Source organism: Spodoptera frugiperda, chromosome 25 (genome assembly GCF_023101765.2).
Source record: "Spodoptera frugiperda isolate SF20-4 chromosome 25, AGI-APGP_CSIRO_Sfru_2.0, whole genome shotgun sequence".
NCBI classification, from domain to species: Eukaryota; Metazoa; Arthropoda; class Insecta; order Lepidoptera; family Noctuidae; genus Spodoptera; species Spodoptera frugiperda.
The window spans coordinates 21708027-21730450 of NC_064236.1; the positions used below are offsets into that span (position 1 = coordinate 21708027).

Sequence of the window (22424 nt, forward strand, 5' to 3'; positions counted from 1 at the left end):
TTGTACCATTTTATAATCCTTATTGCGCCAACTTTATCTTATTAAATCCAAACGTTTAAATCTAGTTATATGTAAATATAAGTTATTTTCCTAGATAAAATATTTTTTTAATTGTGGGAGTAATTACAAAGCTATGCTTTTTTGTGGTGCAGCTCATTAAGGAAATAAAACGCATTAATGGAAAACAAAACGCATAAAATAGACATATTACGTCAGTGTTACCATTACCATACAATAAACCCAAATCGATGAGAATGAGTTAAATCTTTAGTGAAGAAGAAAAAAAAATTCGTTTATTTAATAAAATGTGCAAATACAAGAGAAATATTTATACTATTTAAATCAGATTTGATGTTCACTACATCAAATCTGAATCTTGAATGATTAGTATTTCATGAGTAGTGGCGTGTGTTAATAGGTAATCAATAATTAATCACTTAAAAATACGAAAAGGGATATTAAATTGACAGCCTAAACATTTTCACAAGTATTATTTATTTTTTGGAAAGTATTTTTCGTGCAAATATTCTTCATTAAATAAAAAGCATTTAATATTGAATAGCATTGCTTTTATTACTAAATATTTTTTTGTATCGATTTTATTATTTTAATCGATCCGATTAGTTAATCAATATTTGGCAACACAGCTGTCACTTAAGTTAAAAACTGTTGTTTTAGAGACAAAGATAGGCAGATCTAGTGGAACTTTACACTTTATTAATAATTTGTCATCTGAGTTACACAGCACACATTTCACATTTTCCAGAACGGAACGTATCAATGTAAAACAAATAACAAACGAATAAATTAAAAACAGAACACATCAGTGTGACCAACATTGGAACATAATAAATTTGCACTGCAGACAACCTAATCATATGTTTAAATATTGCCATATTATTAACAAATACAAAATATATTATGAACCTTCATTTTGCGGTTGTGATATTTGTGTTGTGTATATGTTTAAACCAGATCGTCTTTTGTGAAATTATTTTGTAATCGTGACTGCATCTATGTACAAATGATTTGTGAACTCTTATTTGAGCCATCACGTTGATGTAACAATGATTAACATGTTGTTGATTTTAAGGTTATGTATAAATCAATTTAATATCCCCAAGTCTAATATATGTCTTACCATTACATATTTTATTATACCATATTGTATCATTTAAATCCATATATGTATTATTTCTATGAAACGGTAGGCCTGTTTAGTGATAGTGCAAATACATGGGTTTTTGCCAAGCTCCTTTTATTTCCTCCTATATTTTTTTATTAATAATGATTAACAATTTTTTTTTAAACATTCGGGGTGTCCCGTAACTCTACATCCAAATGGCACCAGATGATCAGCAAGGTTCCAACTATTATCAGAAAAATATAAAAGCAATCTAAGTACTGCAGTTTTTAACTTACAACGACTTAGGTATTATTCACGAAAAAGTACACACTGTGCCTGCCTTTTGACTCTTGTTCCTACAAATTTTAATTTTTTCGTCTGTATTTTTGTTTACGTTATCCTGACTAGCGCTTCAGTAATATGGAACGAAACATTCTGAGCCAACTACCTAATTTAGATTATTTATTTGGAGAATGATGTCATTTTCAGACGACCCAAGTATTCGAGATAAGATATTCATCTTACTTTAACACCCGTATTTATAAACAAGTAAAAGTAATTACTTGAGTAAAATTAATTACTTAAATAGTTAAGAAATTACTCGAAGTTAGATCTGTCAAAAGTTAGAATTCTTAACCAAGCAATAGTCACCATTTCCTTTACTTTAGCATTACTTTGAGCTACCCGGTACACTATAGCAGTTGTTGTTTTGAGGTAATTTCGAATGATATTTCTGCCACTATTAGTATTTATAAATGACTAGCAAACCAGGCGAACTCCGTTTCGCCACCGATGGTTTCCCCGTTTTCTTGCTTTTCTCTTGAAGTTTCCCCGAATTTCTTTTGCTATAAACCTCACGGAGCCCGAGACCTTTCCATCGAATGCAAAACCGTGGAAATCGGTTCGTGCGTTCTGGAGTTATAGCGTCAGGAAGGAAAACCCGACTTATTTTTATATAATAGACTAGCAAACCCGGCGAACTCCGTTTCGCCACCAATGATTTTCCCTATTTTCCTGCTTTTCTCTTGATTTTTTTTCCTGAATTTTCTTTGCTATAAACCTCACGGAGCCCGAGACCTTTCCAACGAATGCAAAACCGTGGAAATCGGTTCGTGCATTCTGGAGTTATAGCGTCAGGAAGGAAAACCCGACTTATTTTTATATTATAGATAACTGATGTATTGGCAACTTATTAAAACTAAAACTACTAAAATCCAACCAGTATTTTTTTATTTATTGATGTTTTTGTAATCACATCGGGATTTTTTTACCAAAACCAAAAATGTTGAATATCTCAGAAACTAGCCACTTTCCGCCCAAGGACCTCAGGGCTAATTTTGTAGGAAATTAGTTGTATTATCACCTCCCGAGAGGAATACGTCGAATTCAAAGTCACCCTGTATATTTATCTTTAGTGTTGATTTCATTAAGACGTATTCATAGGGGACCTCCATAGTAAAATAGGCATTCTTCAAGTCTGTACAACGCTTAGTTTTAAAGATCTCCATCTCCAAGAATCCTGGCATAGTTTTTACCCGACTGCCAAGGAAGGGTTATGTTTTTCGCGCGTATCTTGTATGTATGAGCCTAATATTCTTTATTACCTCATTTCTTCGAAACGGCTTGATGGATTTCGACAATCAGGGTATCGTTGGATCCGTCTTAATTACCCAAGTGTTCTTAGATATGTGACGTAAAACAAAAACCAACATGGCGGCCGTGAGGCGCCCTAGACAGGAAAAAAAAAATTTTTTTTTTATTTGCTACAATATGGGTATCAAATTAAAGAGCTCATCATGAGGATTCCAAAATGGTATATCACTGACATATAGAAAAAAATACTATGTGCAATTATGTTCTTTATTATCCAAACTAAATACTCGTATAGGTACTACGCGACGCGATTGACTAGCGGTGTCTGAACTTAAAAGTGAAAAGTGATAATAAAAGTACGTCTTAACTAAATTATTTACAATGAATTTATTTATAAATAAAGGACTAGCGACCCGCCCTCGCTTTGCTGAACGTTAAATAAGGAATCTATCTACATAATCGTTTAGGTACCTATAGCCCATGCGACGCGTCAACTGTAAAGGCCGTTTTTTGTCTAAAACTAGTAGAAATTTTGAAACAGTGTAAAGAACAAATTTTATCTTCATTTAATGTAGAAAATTAATAGACTATTTAAAAGGATAAGGATTAATACTATTACGGACAAAAACCCCTCACAATAAAAGATCCAAAAAAAAATATGAAATAGTCCACACGACGAAAATTCTTTTAAAGAATTAGACCGTTTACGAAATTTGTAAATAGTAAATTTTACTGCCCTTAATCCTTCTTCTTTTTCTAATTCCTTTACTCTCTTTGTGTTACGCAATCAATCTAAAATAACTGGATCGACGTGTGTTATTTTTTTATTATCTTGGTATTGGAAGTAGTTCTCTCGTGTCGCGGGTGAAATCTTGAGAAACACATAGCTGTATTATAACTAACTAAAAAGTGTTAAATAAAAATAAATAAATTTAAAAATTAAAAAACCCGACTGCATAAAAAACACTTTAAATAAAAACTGAAAAGTAAAAAACAAGCTTAGTCTAAAAGTGTAGATAGCAATGCTATTACCACAAAATTAAATAATTTCATAATCAATACACAAAAAATAATAATCTTATGCGAAACATAATTATTGAGTGTAACAGTCGGGACCCATTAAATAAACTAGACTAAAATCATTCAATATGGGTCCCGACTGTTGCACTCAATAATTATGTTTCGCATAAGATTATTATTTTTTGTGTATTGATTATGAAATTATTTAATTTTGTGGTAATAGCATTGCTATCTACACTTTTAGACTAAGCTTGTTTTTTACTTTTCAGTTTTTATTTAAAGTGTTTTTTATGCAGTCGGGTTTTTTAATTTTTTAAATTTATTTTTTATTTAAGAAATCGCCATTGCCGCGCGAGCATACGGTTTTTGTGGCCCTTTTACGGTAGTAGACTCGACCCTAATACTAATAAGTGATAATAACGTATTTTCATTACACCATGACCTATTTCTTCATCAGGGGAAGTCAAGTACCTATCTATGTGTTACATATGTTTGCCGTTCGTTTTGACAAGGGCTTGGCGCCAAATGACAATGCCAGAATCTCTATAGAGCTTTGCCCCACCAAAAATATAGTTTACAGTCATGCCAAATGCTCTATTAGTGATAACTAAAAACATGTTTAAAAGCCTTGCGGTTTCTATATAAATCTAAGAACAAAATATTACATTTAGGTTAGGTACCAGTTTAGGTTAATTGCAGTTATAATGGTAGAAATAATTAAATTAAGTGCTTTATATTATTACAAAGCTATCCTAGGGTGTTTAGCTATGAAAGGAAGGAATGTCATCACCAATATCAACTTTAGTAATCCTACTTTTAATTCATAGTCATAACGAAACAACAATATGTAAACAGAACAGACAGAGCGAATGTTAAGTAATGACTTTTGTCATAACTGACGCACGCACGCCAATGACGTTTCTTTACATCTAATCACTAACGTTTAAACACGAAATAATAATTAGAATATGCATTTATTATAAAAAAATTTAATTAACATTATGTCATATAAAAATCTGTACACAATACATTAATAAATCTTTTTTTTATTGAATGACTCGTTTTGTTCCTCGTATAAGCGTATTATTAAGAAACACAGATGGTCGCGATAAAAACAGGAAATAGGCCTTGGGTTTTTTAATTCTTTTTATTCCCTAATTTTTATCCGCAAGTGTATCAGAACAATAATTAAGTAACCAAGGGTCCTATTTACATTGCATAAATTTTGATTAATTGACATTTCTTGTACATTGATGAAATTGAGGTGGGGCAGGATCTAGCATTGTCTTATCTGACAAATACGTAGCTGAAATTTATATTAAATGTGTATGTGTATAAACTGCCTAGTCATAATTTGAAGTTTGTGTAACGTTGAAGGAGATACCATATCAGTCGTCCATACTTCCATTTAGCAAAGTCTTTTTAATATAATTTTTAAACAAATAATAATTTAAGGTGATTCAGTTGTTCGTGGGAGCTACCTAATTTTGAGGTTTAAACATTTTAGCTATTAATTATTATTTGATTTTTAATTACTGGCTTTTTCATTGGAGTTTGACAACCATTATTTGCGATGGACTTTTGCAGGCTCATTTTCTTTTAAAAATGACGGTTATGACATATCGATGGGTGCTCAAGAAGAAATTGTAACATTCGGATCATCAGAAACAGCTAAAGGCAAGAGATTATGCCAAGTTTCGAAAATGTGTATCACAATCACATGAGCAAAACGAACGAAGTGTTACACAAACTATGGTCCATTATAGGACCGAGCCTTCTTCTCTACGAGGTGTGAAACATTTCTGTGAAAATTAAATGCTCATTGAAATGTACTCAACGGTGCTTTACAGCAAAAATAATCATAACTTTTCTCCTTATTAGTGTAAAAGAACTGATTTATGCTGTCTAAATATGGATAAATAATGAGCCGAACAGCGGGTGAATCCGCGCACGTAGTAGAGTATTAACGCCTCCTCCTTAGCTAGTATGACTGCTTCGCAGACGGAGGTCTTTTTTATGTTTTTCTTAACATATTAATAATAAATAAATAAAATAAATGGTATGAACCATGCCGGACGCGAGAGGTCCTCAAGGATGTGGTCGGCGATGGCGACCTCTGTGGCGGTTTTCAGCCCATGCAGGGCACACCCCCACTGTATACTCCACAGTGTCCTCCACGTGTTTTCTTGTAATCCAGGCGTGATGTTACGTCATAATAATTTAAAAGAGACTGACCTCTTTATTAAGCAAGGCGAGTTCGTGGTGTCACGCATAGCGACATGCTTTTTACTGTAATGTCAACTCTGGCCACTTAAGTTTGTTAATTATTAGATATACCTTACTATACCTCGTTTCATATAATAATTACTGATATAGGTATAGCAAAAATTTTAAGTATCTAGTTAATTGAGATTATATTTTTATTCTAGAGAGCAATCTTTATAAGAAAAATTGCTGTTAAATGATAAATGATATTTATTTCTGTAAATAGATTATAAAATAACACTTTTACACGTCAATTGTTGTTGAGCGTAACACTTTTTGTGAGGGTTATCTAAGTTATCTAATGACTTTTTCGCTTTTGGTGAGACGAGAGAGTGTTAGAGTCATACTCACTAAACCACTTCGTTCCTACCTACTCCTGTTTCGAGCTTGAGCCTGAGGTGCGGCCGTTCGGAGTAACACTTGAGAACACGTATAAATAATCAGGATTTTTCAACATTTCAAAAATCTTTTTTAACTGTTTGACCTAACCTTGTTACCTAACAAACAAATTATGAAAAACGGTAAACTAGCAGACGTACCTATCACCTGATGGTAAGCAATCGCCGCCGCCCATGGACACTTGAAACACCAGAGGCGTTACAAGTGCATTGCCGGCTCTTTGGGAGTTAGAAATTTAAGGGTTGTTGTTCGGGGGGAATTGGGCCTCCAGCTACGAAATCATGTCTGGATAATCTTGATAGATGGACTTTCAATATTTATTATGTCACCCATAAAAATAGCAACTCATGGATAATGAAATATTAAAAACAAGAAACGGGACACAATAAAATTATGGTCATTTATTCTGATGTATGAATTTTCCCATTATGAATGAAGAATGAATCTATTTTAAGTTTTCAATATCACACATTTTATATATTGCCATAAGCTCGATTTCGTTTTAACTTTAAAAGATACAAGTTCATGTTATTATAATTCATTTCTTTCGGTTATAATTCAATATTTTCTAAAACAGTGACTAGCCACCAACGAATGTCTTTAACATTTTAAATAACTGTGATGACAGATGATAAGTTTGACACCTGTGAATGGTAGGAATTGTGGCAAACCTCCTTTTAATCAGAATTATTCATAAGCAATAAAACCGGCCGACTCGCACAATCTGACTCGCCCATGAAGGGTTCCGTAGCAGCAAGTATAGGACATAATATAAAAGTTAATAAATATACTTAGTTTTACATAGTGTTTGTATGAACGACAAACTTATATTTGCGTTTTTTGAAAATGTTTTAATTCTTAAAAACTAATAATGATATCTGGTTCAAACCAATTTTCGTTGTAAGTTTCTATTGAAATCTACGGCATATATTTTTTTTTAGCTCTCTTATTTTAAGAGTTAGAGGGGGGAGGGACACTTATTTTTCCACTTTGGAAGCTTGTAACTTTCAAACGATTAATTTTGACGAAAAATGGTTCTAGGAACCATAATGTCTTTTTTTAAAGTCTTATCCATAGACACCCATTACGGATAGGTTAGCTGAATTTTTTTTTACCAGTTCCATGTGTGTTTTAAATTTATTAAGTTTTATTCAATATTCGAATAGCGGTTATGTATATGTAATATGCTTTCAACTATGATGCCCAACAGTTTTGGAAATAAATGGCTGTGACATACGGACGGATAGACCGAGAGACAGACATGACGAATCTACTATAAGGATTCCGTTTTTTGCCATTTGGCTATGGAACCCTAAAAACGCCTCTATTGTTTTTTTTGGAGGTGTCATCCAATGACTTCTCGCGTCTTGGAGAAAGTGGAAGTGTCAGACTGACTGACACTTCCACTGACTACTTCTGCTTTCCGCCGAAGGCCCGGCAACCCACTAGGTCTTCCGTAGCTTCGTTCGGGCATCGACCCCTGGGAGCTTACTCTTGAATCTAATTCCCATCGATCGAAATTAATATTGTGAAATTTCGTACCTACTCTTGAATTGCTACAGTAGCACCTATTCCCACTGCATCCATATTGCGTGGATCTTGAATGAAGTAATGGTATTGAGTTTAGGCTTTACATTCAGTACTCTGAATGCCATTTTAATAACTACATACAATAATTGGGGATGTATAGTTTTGACATTGAATAATTATTTAAATTTTAATGGATTGTAATTGGATTAACATTGATTTCAAGAGCAAGCGCCCTGGTCGGGCGTCGGCCCAATAAACATCCCTTCTTCCCGCTACTGTGGTGGTTAATGTTAACGATGAATGTATTTTGTTTCAGAATGCCAATCCAGGCGCCTCAATGGACGGATTATTTGAACTGTCCAGTGTGCTGCCGCGAATTTGGCGCTCCACCCCGCAGTCCCATTAGCCTTGGGTGCGGACACACACTATGTAGACACTGCCTCAAACACTTACATAGAAAGCAATGCCCGTTCGACCAGGTAAGCACACATATATGTCTATTATGTACAATCAATATGTTCAGAAACTCGAAGATTCAACATTAAACTAACCTTATTAGAGAGTCTCATAAAATACAATTATTAATGTAAATATTCTATCAGTGCCATGCTGCCTGAGTTCAGCTTCCGTTTCTTCACTATTATAAAGATTCTATCAAAGGTCGCCAAGAGATGACCAAGGTTGCTCCACATAGCTGCTGGTTGATAGAATAAATCAAGTTACCGCAATTAAGTCTTTATTACTTACCTACTGGTGACTTGATCATTGTCGGTTGGTGTAATAGTTGGTTATTAGAGCTTCTGTGTGAGATGCAGTTTCTTTGTTGATTAAACGTTTGTCTGAACTATGGTTGATAGTGACTTTATGTAAACGTAGTTAAGGAAAAACCCCCTGTAGTGTTGCGGGTGTCCATGGGCGGCGCTGATCGCTTACCACCAGGTGACCCGTCTGCTCGTTAACTATAAAAAACCATAAAAAAGCAACAAGATTTTTGTAAGAGTAGTTGTGTCCTTTTCACGACTGTGGGAAAACTTGCACTTTATTTTTTGACCCATTAATTTTAATGGCACTGTAAAGTGTTACTGTGTGTAATTGTAACTTTTAAATGAAAAATGAAAATGAAATAATATGTCAAAGTGTAATTGGAAAAACCAAGGAAAAGGTTATTTTTAACTAAAAAGAGGTTTTTGGATTGTTAATTAATGTTTAATTAACAATCCAAAAAAGCGATCCGAAAAAGGGATAATGGCTCAAGTTTACAACGCGATCAATACAGAAATTGAATTCAGATCCAAAATAAAATGTAAGAGAGGCTTTCGTGTTTATAAATAGGATTAAATCTCCAAGCCACCACGGGTTAAGTGCCTAGAGTCTACGCTCCGTGAAGTTTTTCGTGATCTGCTATTTTTTGATTTCCCTATAAAAATCTTTGGAAATAAAAGTAACAGCTATTGAATTTATGAACTTACCACAGATCGCAGTTCTGAAGATACTGTAATACTGTCAGCAGTTATTAAAATTTTCATTTTGATGTAAACTTCATATAAAATTTATAAATATATCGACAGCTTGGTGAGCTAGACAACAGTTTCTCGATACGTCTGCAAAAATTTCGTTGATATTAAAACATACTGACCGTAGGTTCAAGTAAGGACATTTCATAAATGTTTTATGTATAAGTATCTTCTCCGAGTAAACAACCTCCCCGCCGTTTTTAGATGCAGTCTGCTTCAAATTCCGAATAAATTAAGCAGAAGACAAGCTCTTTACAGACAGACGCATGTAAATTCTTCTAATGGCGTCACACGTGTCACTGCCGTCCCGTCCCGTGATATTGACCTCGAATATGTCTTCCTTCATTTACATTCATCCCATTTTCTTAGTTATGCTCTTCGATCAAGGTCAAATGGGAAAATGAGTCTATGAATGACAGGAAACTTTAGAATGTGCACAACAAATGCTGTAAAATAGTTAAGTCTTCATAAAAATAGGGCGTATAAGCGTAAAGACTGTAACCGTCACTTTAATGCTGTATATTCACAACACGTGCTTCTATATTTGCGCCCTTGTTAGAAATTGTTTGATTTTCTAAGGATTGTGGCAAAATTTCGTAAACGTTCCCATACAAAGACGTTTATTTGTTAATCAAAATTTCTCATTTCCTCATACTTTGCCGAAAAGTTGCTGATAACTTACAAATACTCCCGTCTTGTTTCCCAATTAGCATATACTTGTACCGGCCCACAGTGGTTCATTTGAACATACTAGCTAGACAAAAGTCACATCCAAATTTCCAAGAACTAACTATCTATATACGTAGCCAATATCCCCACTATCCCGGATCTAAGAATTGTTTTTTCTATCACTGATGAGCTAATTAGGGCTGTTATACAAATAAAGTGTAAGTAAAGTGTTAACTAGTTGCAATTTCGCTTCTAACGAGACATCCTAGTGGATTTTATACTTGTGAATTTTAAACTGTGATGGATTTTGTAGCTGAAGGTATGTACTTTTTATTTAGATACTTAAAGTACCTATAGTTTTTCCCCACTATTTACAAAACGTCCAATGTTGCAAAATTTTGATATTTTTTCGTCGTTTTTAAAGTGTAATTGACCAGAAACTATCTCTCCCCTCTTTCCCCCAGTTTGATTTTTTTCTATATCATAGCTATATGTATTAGCTTTTGATTTTTAGTAGTCATAAAATTCACAAAAAAATTACAACCATGTTTTTTATTGGATTTTCTAGACATCGAAGTAACAATTTCAAACATTGAATTTTCGGAAGAATGGCGTAAATACCCAAAATAATATCGTACCAGTGCATTATATCAATATATAAGGAACAGACACGGCCCATAGAGTACCAGCGATGATTCTATTAAAAAGTTAAGGAACCATATCAGCAGAAATTCTTCAAAATTTGCTGAAAAATGTTAAAGTTCTGGAGGCAATCATGAACGCTTCTTGTTCAAACATTCTACTTACTTGGCAGAAGATTTCTGAGAGTGACTGCCCACCACTCCAAACCCTCAACATCCACTCTGGGTCTTCCTACTAAAACCTTTGAAGATCTGAGTGATTACTTCACACAAGGTTGAAGTTAAAAAATGACATCTTTGAGACGAAAATGACAAAGCAAATGTGAAACAGCGTTCAGCTCGAAGCCAAGATAGGTTTAACTCGGAAATGGGTTTAATAGTCGATAAACCAAAGCCTGGATTCGGGAATACTAATATAATAATAATGGAATAATGATGGAAATAAATGTTCTAATGTTTAAGTTTTACAATTAATTATAACTACAATGGATGTATCCTAAATTTGGGTAGCTTCTGAATGTTAGTTCTGTCTATAATATTGAAGCTTTAATTTTTTTTTTTTTTTTTACTATTTACTAATTACAATTTTAAGAATGTAAGTACTTTAAGGCAATTTGATACAACTTAGGTACCTAATGAGATCCTATTGTGCAATTAGTAGCTATGATATTAGTCATTGAACCATAATACATGTTGTTACCCCTTTTATACTACCTATTGAATTTATATTTACGTGTCTTAATTACACACTTTATTTGATAATTTTTGTATTCTAAAATACCCCTAGTTACCTACCCATCGCCTTTTATTTGGGTGTTTTGCACGAATTACGTAATAAAACGTCACATGAAAGCCGTATAAGACAAAAAACATCAATAAATAATTTTGTCCAGCTAGCATGTTCAGGACGAATGCGCGGCCACGTGTTCTAGCATGCCAATTGAAGGGGAATGAGAGGGGTCTGCGCGTGGAAGGACTCGGTTGCTTAATCCTGTTCTGGAACGCTGTTAAAATGTTCCCCTAGCGGCTCAGTATTTTTTCGGATTCGAACCAGTTAATAACGGTTCTAATTAAGTATTTTTGCTTCGGGTGTTTTGGTCTGTTTCCGTGTCTGTTGATAAAAGTATAGATAGTTTAATTTGAGCGTCAAGGCTAATTTATAGTAATCGATTTTTAAAGTCGTCCTCCGTCACGCACTGGCTAGCCATGGGTTGTCTACTGCCGATACATTACCTACATGCTTGGGCATGGATATACACTTGGCTGATCAAGTTCTACAGCAACTATCTCATGAATAGAATACTCCGCGTAAGTATCTACGCATATAGTTCCAATTTTCCGAAACCGGGTACGTTACAACAACCTTCCACCCCTAATCCGCGATGTTTAAAGAAACCCTTCATAGTTCATTGCTACTATTTGTGTATTGATATTGTCATATAATAATATGTTTCAATGCCCGTTTGTTCTATTTTCAGTTTATCTATTAACAAGTGTTATTTTGATTTGTTAGAACTTAACGTTCACTATGTAGTAACAAATATAAAATAAAGCCTAAACTGGCAAATTATGTACTCCGTCTAGTTTATTATTACTAACTTGGGAGCAGCCGACGACGGCTTCCCACGCACAGCGCTGAAACCTAAACTTAACCTTAACAGTGTTGTGTTACCTTGGGTTGCTAAATTCAATAACTAAAAAAAGATTCTAATACCTTGTGAATTCGTACATTTACTACAATAGCACAAGTTACTACATTATTTTTAATTTTTATAAATAAGAATTATCAATTTTTGGAGCCCAAGCTGCAATATATTTATATTGCAGGAGGCTTAAAAATGAAATCGTATTAAGTACATAGAGCGCTTATTAGAGAGCTTATTAGATTAATTTCCTTGACTTGATTAATGTTCTGACGAAGTCGAAGCATGTAACTGATTACCCAGGCCAACAAAATTAAAATGGTTTATGCCACACAGGCTTTATATTGACTGTGCGTGAACTAAATTTTGACATCATATTATGTTACACATTGAGTTCTCTATTCTATTATAGAGAGAAATCAGAAAACGTGCTTAAACGCTTGTTCACTCATAGCTCAAAACTAACAAACGAAAGAGCATCAAGTTTTTGTATTAAATAAAGCTTGTGTTGATTTTTTTACAATATTGACAACACCTTTTGTCATTCGCAAATAGTGGAGTGTCTGGAGCATTCAAAACCGTAAAATTAGAACTGTAACTGTCTTGTGATGTTTGTGTCGTCATTTAATGTTATTTGTTCTAAGTTTCCTGGATCAAACTCCTGTTTCCCCTCGAATTGCACCGAACATTTTCCAAATGTGTTGCTTTGAACAAAACGTCGTAGTTGGCCAAATACGTCTCACACACTAGAGATGTGAATGCCATTAAAAAAAAAATAGAACTCGGATTAGAATTATAGTGAAGTAGCAGCCCATCCATCCATCAGAATAATATCTTTTGAGATGCGGATATTTTAGAAAAAAAATATATTTTTATGTTTAACTCCTTTTTTTTCATTAATTATTCTTGTATTTTTTATTGAATTTGGTTTTGGTTGGTTGGTTTTATTTTATTTTTATTATCATAATTATGTATAATTTAATTTAATATAATATAATTTTGCAGGTATGTTATATTGTTTTGTTTGTATGTGTTTTATTTTATTTTATAGTAGTTTCCGCCCGCGACTCCGTCCGCGCGGATGTCGGTCTTCACGTGGATGTTTTATTCATATTAAAATCCGTACACATTACATTAATAAATGTCTTTTTATTGAATGACTCGTTTTGTTCCTCGTGTAAGCGTACGAAGAAACGCAGATTGTCGCGATGAAAACAGGCCTTGGGTTTTTTTAATTATTTTTATTCCCTAATTTTTATCCGCAATTTTATCAGAATAATAGTTAAGTACCCAAGGGTTCCTATTTTCATTGCATAATTTTGATTAATTTACATTTCTTGTACATTGATGAAATTGAGTGGGGCAGGATCTGGCATTGTCATTTAAAAACATTTGTTTTTTTGCCATAGCCATATGTGTCTTTCGTTCCTCATTAAGTGTCTAAATACAAAGTTTCACTGTTACAGCTTTGAAAATGACTAATTTACATTATGAACATTCATCCCCTATTCTTTGCAATAAAAAGTATCTACCCTATGTTGTTTCTCAGGGTCTAATGTATCTTTGTACCAAATTTCATCATTATCGATTCACTGGTTTAGGCTAGAAAGCGTAACAGACAGACAGACAGACAGACAGAATTACTTTCGCATTTATAAAATTAATAATTAAAGTAAGGATTTTGAGTAACTCTGACAATGATATCTTTTTAAATATCTATTGGACCCAAATACGGCAAGGCCCATAATAATTAAGGAGATCCCTCTATAATTGAGCTACTGCTGTTGAGCTCGCGTTAGCATATAGTAGTAAATTACTGACAGTGATGAAAAGTTTGCAAAAATAAAAAAGTGATCGTGATATCGATCGACGGTCGCGGGCGGAAGCTAGTAAATAAATAAATCCCGGCTTCGCGCGGACATATCTATATATATGTTACGGTAAATCTGATTAATTGAAAATTATTAATATTTTTTCTAAATTATTATTAAGTACCACATGTTTTGGTAAATGTGAATAATCGATCGAAATTTATCACTTTTAGTAGTGATTATTAATAATTCACGACACATATTGGTGAAAGTAATAAAATAAATATAAACCCTATGTTTTTGACCAGCATGTATTTATTTATAATATTAAACACCTTCTTACGATTATATTAATTATAGATCACACAAACAAGGTTACTTGTACTTGCTTTAAACCGAAAGGACAACAAATTCTGCGCGCGCCTCAAAGAGCCATCAGATCACCACAGATGGGGCCCAGTAGGGCTGATGCCTGATCCGGAGCTGCGGACTACCTAGCGGGTTTACCGGGGCTCCGGCTCGAAAAGCAGGAGTAAGAACGGGGTGGTTTTTAGTTAGTAAAAGTCTGACACTCCCTCTCGCCTCGCCAAAAAGGGCACATTTATCACAAAATTAACAATAAAATTCTTTTAAAAATCTAATTACCACCAAACTTATGCAAAAAAGTCTATCGTGGTACATAAAATTGTAACAAAAATTAAATTAAATAATTATTGTTTCATTAACAAAATCAACACGAATCCTAAAAGCAATAATCAATAATCATATTTGGTTTGCCTGTAAATCTTCTGTAGCACCTATAACGGCGCATTCCAATAAACTACCGATCGGTAAATTTGCTTACGAGCCGTAGAATTTTGACATAAGCTCCATACAAAATGTGTCAAAATTCTACGGCTCGTAGGCACATCTACCGATCCGTAGTTTATTGGAATGCGCCGTTAATGCATCAAATTAAAATTTTAAAAGTATTATCACAGAATTCAACAAATATTTGTTGTGTAAGTACAATATATTGCCTTTTAAATTGAAATAAAAATAACATCTTAGCCACTTATTACATTTATCACTACTGGGGTAAAATTATTAATAATAAGCGACAAATGTGATTAATTTATCACTTTTACCTCGAGTTTCGGTAATTATTAATAATAGTATTTAATTATTAATAATTTTCAATTATTCACTCTTACCGTAACATATATAAAACTCTTCCGTTACTGAGTGACTGACAGACAACGCACAGTCGAAACTACTGGTCGTAGACAGCTGATATTTGGAATGTAGGTTCCTTGGGATTTGTATGGGAGCACTAAGAAAGGATTTTTGGAAATTCAACCCCCAAGGGGGGGATAAGGGGTAAAAACGTTTCTATGAAAAATCTTATTCCTTGGGTTTATAAACTTGAAACTTGACATGAACACGTACATAGGCAAGTAAATATGTTTGACATTATAAGTTTTTTCAAACTACCCTCCAATCGTGATTTAGGGGTGCGATTGGGTGACTGATTTATTAACGCACAGCCGAAACCGCTCGGTATAGGAGTCTGAGATTTTGAACAGAGGTTCCTTTAGTAACATAAGTGAGCACTAAGAAGGGATATTTGAAATGTCAACCCCCAAGGGGGGAAACGGGATAAACTGAGCCGGGGCTGCGGGAAAGTTCTAACGAGATACCGTGGCCCCGGAACGCAAAGGGCAACTGAAGGAACGAGGTGGGTTTTAGTCAGTAAAAGTCTGACACTCCCTTCCGTTCCACCCAGAGCGGGAGAGGTCATTTGATGATTTCCCATCCTTAAAAAAAAGACTTTGTATGACAACTTTCAGTCGTCTCTTTAACATACATAATAACATACATAATTATGTACATACATGCATAACATTAATAACATCACGCCTTTAAATCCCTATTTTGTGTTAACACTACCCATACAAACAGCTAAAAGGAAACAAGTGAAGAGACAAAATTTGTCCGCATCCATTTTCACCTAAATTCTTAACGTTAATGAGATTTACTTTTTATTATCAGGTCAACCTAATAGCCTCACATGTACGTATAACTTCGTAAGAATTTTCTTTCAACTCCTAACCGTTGAGGAGTTGTACCTTCCATCATCAGCTCATTCACATGGGATGATGACTATCAGACGCAAATACTTAAACAGATCTATGAAATTGTCAAAAACGTAATTGCCTGTAAATTTGAGGTTTGCCCTTGATTTCCCTGGAATACCATCATCAGATCCTGACTAGGTAACAACGGGACCAACTTGAAAGTATACTCTACCGAACAAAAAAAGAATCACGTAAATCGGCCCTGTCGAGATCATTAAAAAACGCTATATATAACCGAATTACACGTGGGCGAAACCGCGGGCGGAAAGCTAGTTTAATAATATAATAAAAGAAAATACACAATGTTTAACAGTGAGTTTGAAAAAAAATAACATTCCTTGAAAATAAAAACAAGATATTAATTTTGTTTTTGTGAACAAACTTTTTTTTGTATCTTTTTGTTTAAACATTTTTTCTTTGTTTAAACAAATTATTATAAAAAAAATGTTTTCTATATATTTTCACTTTAAAAAGTAATTATTTTTAAGTATAAGTATGTTAGATCTTACTTGAGTAGACATATAGAAACATTTTTCAAAGATACTTGTGTATAAAAATAGCAGTAGGGATCTTGAACAAACAGTTATCACGTTTAGCATAAGCATTGAGAAAAGTCTTCCACTGTAGATATGTACTTTCTTTTTTATATGACAATGCGCCATAATTGACGAGAGGCGGAGGATCCATTGAGACCAGCGATGAATTGGGTCAGCGCAGCGTCTTTAGATACTCAGTAACGTCTCAGTCAGAGGTTTGTGCAGTATAGTTATTGGACACGTTCTTTGTTGACCATCTGGGGTGTTCGGATACCTACTAGGACGAATCTCCAGTTGTCCAATCTGTTCGGTCTTCGGGACCTACGTTGCCTGGTTTTGTCGCAAGTATGGGACGACGCCGCGGCCGGCCAGGGAGGCGAGCACGGAGGAAAAGCTTTGAGTGGAGTGATGACCTACCAACTTTACTCGTTCGCTTGGAAGTTTGTACCTATACTTATTTTTATTTATAAAATTCAGTGTTCAGTCGGCTTTTACGTTCTTAGGCTCTGTTGCCTGCCACAGCTAGATGCTAGTTAATGAATTTTTCGCTTAACACGTGGTAGTGAAAACATACAAATGTTCGGAGTAACGGACGTGCGTCATATGGTTTTCGTCTGCTCTGTAATCTTTTCCCAATTTCGGGTAATCTGTGAATTGGATAGAAACATCCCTTGATGGATGATAACGACGTAAATGAACGTCGGCCACATCATCGCTTACCACAAGCTGAAAAGGTGGCCAAGCACCATCCTATTATAAAAAAGTACCTAAATACAATTTAATAACATTTACAATTTGTTTTCATTTTGATTAATTTAGATGCGAGTAACAAAGGTATTTTGATTAATACTACTCGGTAGTCCGAAAACGATTGTTTTATATCTAACTAGCAAACCCGGTGAATTCCGTTTCACCACCAATGATATTTTTTCCAGAATTTTCCTTGCTATAAACCTTACGGACCCCGAGACCTTTCCAATGAATGCAAAACCGTGTAAATTCGTTCTTGCATTCTGGACTTACAGCATCAGGAAGGAAAAACTCGACTTATTTTTATATTATACATTTTAATCCGCTTTACCAATTACGCGGCACACATTAAATAAAATTTCTTTTATTGTAGTTTACTTACTTAACTAAGTGAAACTTAAGTAGTAGTTAGAGGAAGTAATTTAATTACGTAGCAAGATGTCTGCTAAGCGTACTTCGTAAGACGCAATGAGCAGTCGCCTTGAACGTTGGGGGTTGAGGGTTGCTACAGACCTTCATTCCTGAACTCTTCGAAGTTGCTCCATAGAACTAGTGGAAGTTTTGCTCTCTGAGGGTTGCGGTATAGATTGCACCTAACATAACCGTTGTATACTGATAAAAAGTTGTAAATAACGACGTATTGCCCAAATTATAATAAATACTACAATTCTACCGATGCTAATCACTACAAAAGCTGATATTATGTTTTGTTTCGATCTTTTATCATATCCGAGGACTAATATCTTTTTAGCATTTGTATTGCATAATTGATGAATAATTTTAAGCCTATAAGCTGTTTTGTTATACATAAACTTACCTAATTGCCCTGAAAAAATAATTTCATGCAATTTCTTTTGACTTGCGAAATTTCACGATCAGCCCTTGCAAAATCTTCCACTTATAACGTGCTTTATATTATGTTTTATTACATCGCACCGACTGAGATCGCCGTATTATTGAACGGTTGAACGTAATAGGACCTCTTAAGATCACTTAAGATCATTCACTTTTGAATAGCTAAACCGCAATACATTGTTGGGTTTATACTTAGGTACACTTACCCATAGTCCGTTTAGCACAAAAAACCAAAACGTGGCATGATATAGACGTCTATTGCTGAACTAAATGGTGGTTGTCTAATACCCGCACTTGGGAGAAGACTGCAGTTAGGTCACTAAAATATTAAAGTATCCCACTGCCTGTCTTTAGGTAGGTCGCTGTTTTTGGAAATGCCATAAACCACGTAATATATGCTGCACCTAGTCTGATGCTTAAGGTTTCATCCAACCAAGACTATTCAAGGTTACAGCGTAAGTCAACCTAGATTTTTTAAAGCATTGTAGTGTACGAAATGTGTGACTGGCTACAAAACCCAAAAGTTATACCGTTCCACACGGTCGAGCTTATAGAAAACTGGCGCGAAGCAACGCTTGCATTGTTTTTTCGCCATCTAAGTGAAATTACCGGACGCCCAATCCTTTGGTATGTATACTTAATTGTGGGAGAACCTTGCTTCGACTCGAATGTTTGAGCCATTCAATCCAGTTGAGCCGGCTCACCGGAACCGGATTGATACAAACACAACGAGGGCATTCTGTTAGGTTACCGGAGGCCCAATTATTCCCCTCGCCTAACAACCCTTAAATTCCTACCACCCAAAAGGCCAGCAACGTAGTTGTAACGCTTCTAGAGTTTCGGGTGTCTATGGGCGGCGGCGATTGCTTACCATCAGGTGATCCGTCTGCCTGTTTACCGGCTTCAACCATAAAAACACTTACGAAGCTGCGGGCTCTAGGGCCATAATAGAGACACAAATTGCTTAACTTACCTGCAGTCTGTCAAAGAAATGTTCTAAGAACACAGACCTGACGTAACGGTCATTTTTTACTAGCTTCTACGACTGTTGGTAGCAATAAATCTTATGGCCCACCTAATATTAGGCGGTAAACGTATCCTAATCTTTGTTCATTTGCATTTTCCTGGGTGGAAGGCTTTCTAAAAATGATGGAAACGAAACAGCTCATTAAATTAATATTGCTCCTATATGTGAAGTTGATATTAATTTTGTTAAAATAAGCGAAATTATGAAAAGAAGAATGACTATGACTAGACTGAATTAACGTCTGTTTATTTGAATCCTAAATTCATATATACTATAGAAGTCCTATAGAAGAAAAATTATAAATGTATAGCTCTCTATTATTATAAGTATTTCCGCCTCAATTCGCCAAAGAGAGATTTTTGATTCACCGATATCAAATACCTCTTATTTATGGGACATAATATTTATGTTCATCAACTCCATCAGCATTAACGTAATAGGAAATTGAAAATACACCACTATTGTCCTCAAACTGCGTTTCCAAACATTTATAATTATGGACCCTAAAACGAAAGTAGAATGGTTTGTTTTTTGTTATTGTACTATTGAAGTCGGTGACCATTCTATTTCGAAATTTTGACAGTCCCTGGTCAGACCAGATGGTATCGTTTCGGGTCGCGCGTCTTCTTGTGGTATCGAACCGAGAAAATCGTCTTCCGTGTTGTGTGTTTAAAAGTGTATTTCATCTTCGTTAATTATGTTACAATAATCAAACTGTACATACTTAAGGACATACTGGTAATTATGCGGAACTTCGCGAAATTCAACTGCCTATTTACGGCTATGCAGGTTTTCTATAGTTATTATCTTAAATCTTACATTAGCCCTCCCAGTTAACTTTTATAATAACCTAATCGACTTTTTCCTAATTTTTTTTAACATATCTTCATAATTGAATTACTGTATTTTATTCCACAAAACATGTAATATCTACCCTATCTTGCGATCTTTACAAACTTTACTTTCTTTCTTTTTTGTTTTACGAGAGACGTTTTTTTTAAAAGCGGGGCTTTTATTGAAATAAAATCCATCAACCCTCCGTACAAACCGGTTAATAAAACTGCCTAATTTATTAAACCCATCCAAGCATTCAAGGGCTTTGATTGCAGTACGGGGGTTAACAGAGCCGAGTTTTGCCGTCGGCGGCTTCGTCCTATCATTTATTCTACTATTATTACTGTGTACAATTGCGAAACACCTAATATTACAAGTACTTTCTTCTTATTTGATTTAATGATTGGTACATTTTTAAGCTTTATAATATGTAAATAGACTTTATAATAATTACTATAACCAATTTACCACTACCTTGTTAGTTCTATGATCTAGGAACTTAATGTCAAAAACTTTGATCGATCCAAAAATGTTGGATTAGATCAGGTATTGATTTTAGCCGTTAGTAATATAAAAATAAGTATTTTTTTTAAATCGTCTCACGTGTTACTTCTTTCATTTAATGATTTCTGATTAGTTTTCAATTTTCTTCTAACAATATCTAGTGTGAAAAGTGAGAGCATTTCTTAATTGTTGTGAGTGTTATAACTGTATATTATCTTAAGGCTAATCGATATTGGATGGAAGGCTAAAATATGAATTTAATATTACGATATTAAAAAAACTCCATATATATACTCAAAAACATTGTTAACAAACAAATACATACTACTATTATGGTGGTAGTGGCGCCACACACACGCTCCGGTATACTTGCACACGTCTGCAGTCCCGGTGTACCGTGCAGGTATACGCTACGTGTGTGGCACAGAACATCAAAAGCTTTCATTTAGCCGACCCTCATTCTATTTTAACGAAGGGCTTATTATTTTGAAGGGCAAATCAGGATTTATTAAAAGTAGCTACGTATGTATGAGTGGTCACTAAGGGAGATTACGCCTTGCAACCTAATATAGCTAAGTCAAAAAGCATCCCGTTTCACAAAGGGGAGATTTAATGGGGTCCGGACAGATGGTTGCGAATCAATAGGTCTCGTACCAAAACACACGAATTTAATGAACTCGTCGCGAATATCTTGTTTTACCTATTTGAACGACTTCAAAAAAGAACTATAAGTATGTCCCTGTACGTATTTATATATATTTTTTTTTTATTATTTATTATTTACACAAAATACACAATAATACAATAAATAACAAATAGCAACCAAAAAACCACTAAGGTTTAGAACCGTGCTTTAATGCTCATTAAATTCGATTTTGTATTGTAAGTGTTTATGTTGCTTAAGTGGTCCCATTCTTATTGGCAACAAGTCAAGATCTGATAATGGAATCTTAGAGAAACCGAGGCCAGCCCTCGAATGCTGTGGATATTAACAATAGTTTTTGAATTTTATAATTTTTGAAACTATTGAGTCACGTGACGTGTGAATGGTTATAATCAACCTAAAACGTTGAACTTAAAAAAAGACTTACTACAAGTATCTAGTAGTTTTAGTTATTTTGTACAGCTATATTTGTTCTACGGCTATAATTCAGATTTTATTAAACGCCGTTTATTTTCTATGATAATACGATTCATAGGTTTAGGTTCCTATTTCGGAAATGTCATAAGCTTTCGAATACTTCGATTATGAGTCTCTTAATCTGTGTCAAAGTTGGTTATTGCAACAAAAATTGCACGTTTGGTAAATTGCCTTTATACATAGATCTCAGACATTTTGGTTTTATTGTCCTGCAGATTAAAGACAATTTTAATATCTTTAATAGGTATTCCTACAGCATTCAACTGCACTGACTATTTAAATGTAATATTTTGTGCGCCCAAGCTATCTTGCCATAATTTCGTTTGATATCTATATATATTAATACGTGATGCAAAAACTTTGGACCCCTTTTTACGAAAATTGCGCGGACGTAGGAGCATAAAATTTGGTACACTTATAGTTTATGTGTAGGAGAAGTTGCGAACGAA

General features: G+C 34.4%; 1 protein-coding gene across 5 annotated transcripts in view; it reads left to right on the forward strand.

The window, feature by feature from the left end:
* LOC118280236 (roquin-1) overlaps positions 1–22424 on the forward strand; it is an 87001-nt gene that overhangs the window by 33032 nt on the left and 31545 nt on the right. For all 5 annotated transcript variants that reach the window (XM_050704085.1, XM_035600192.2, XM_035600270.2 and 2 more), the window contains exon 2: positions 8250–8412. In XM_050704085.1, coding sequence (XP_050560042.1) covers positions 8251–8412 — 162 coding nt within the window. In that variant the 5' untranslated portion in view covers position 8250. The remainder of the gene's footprint in view (positions 1–8249; positions 8413–22424) is intronic.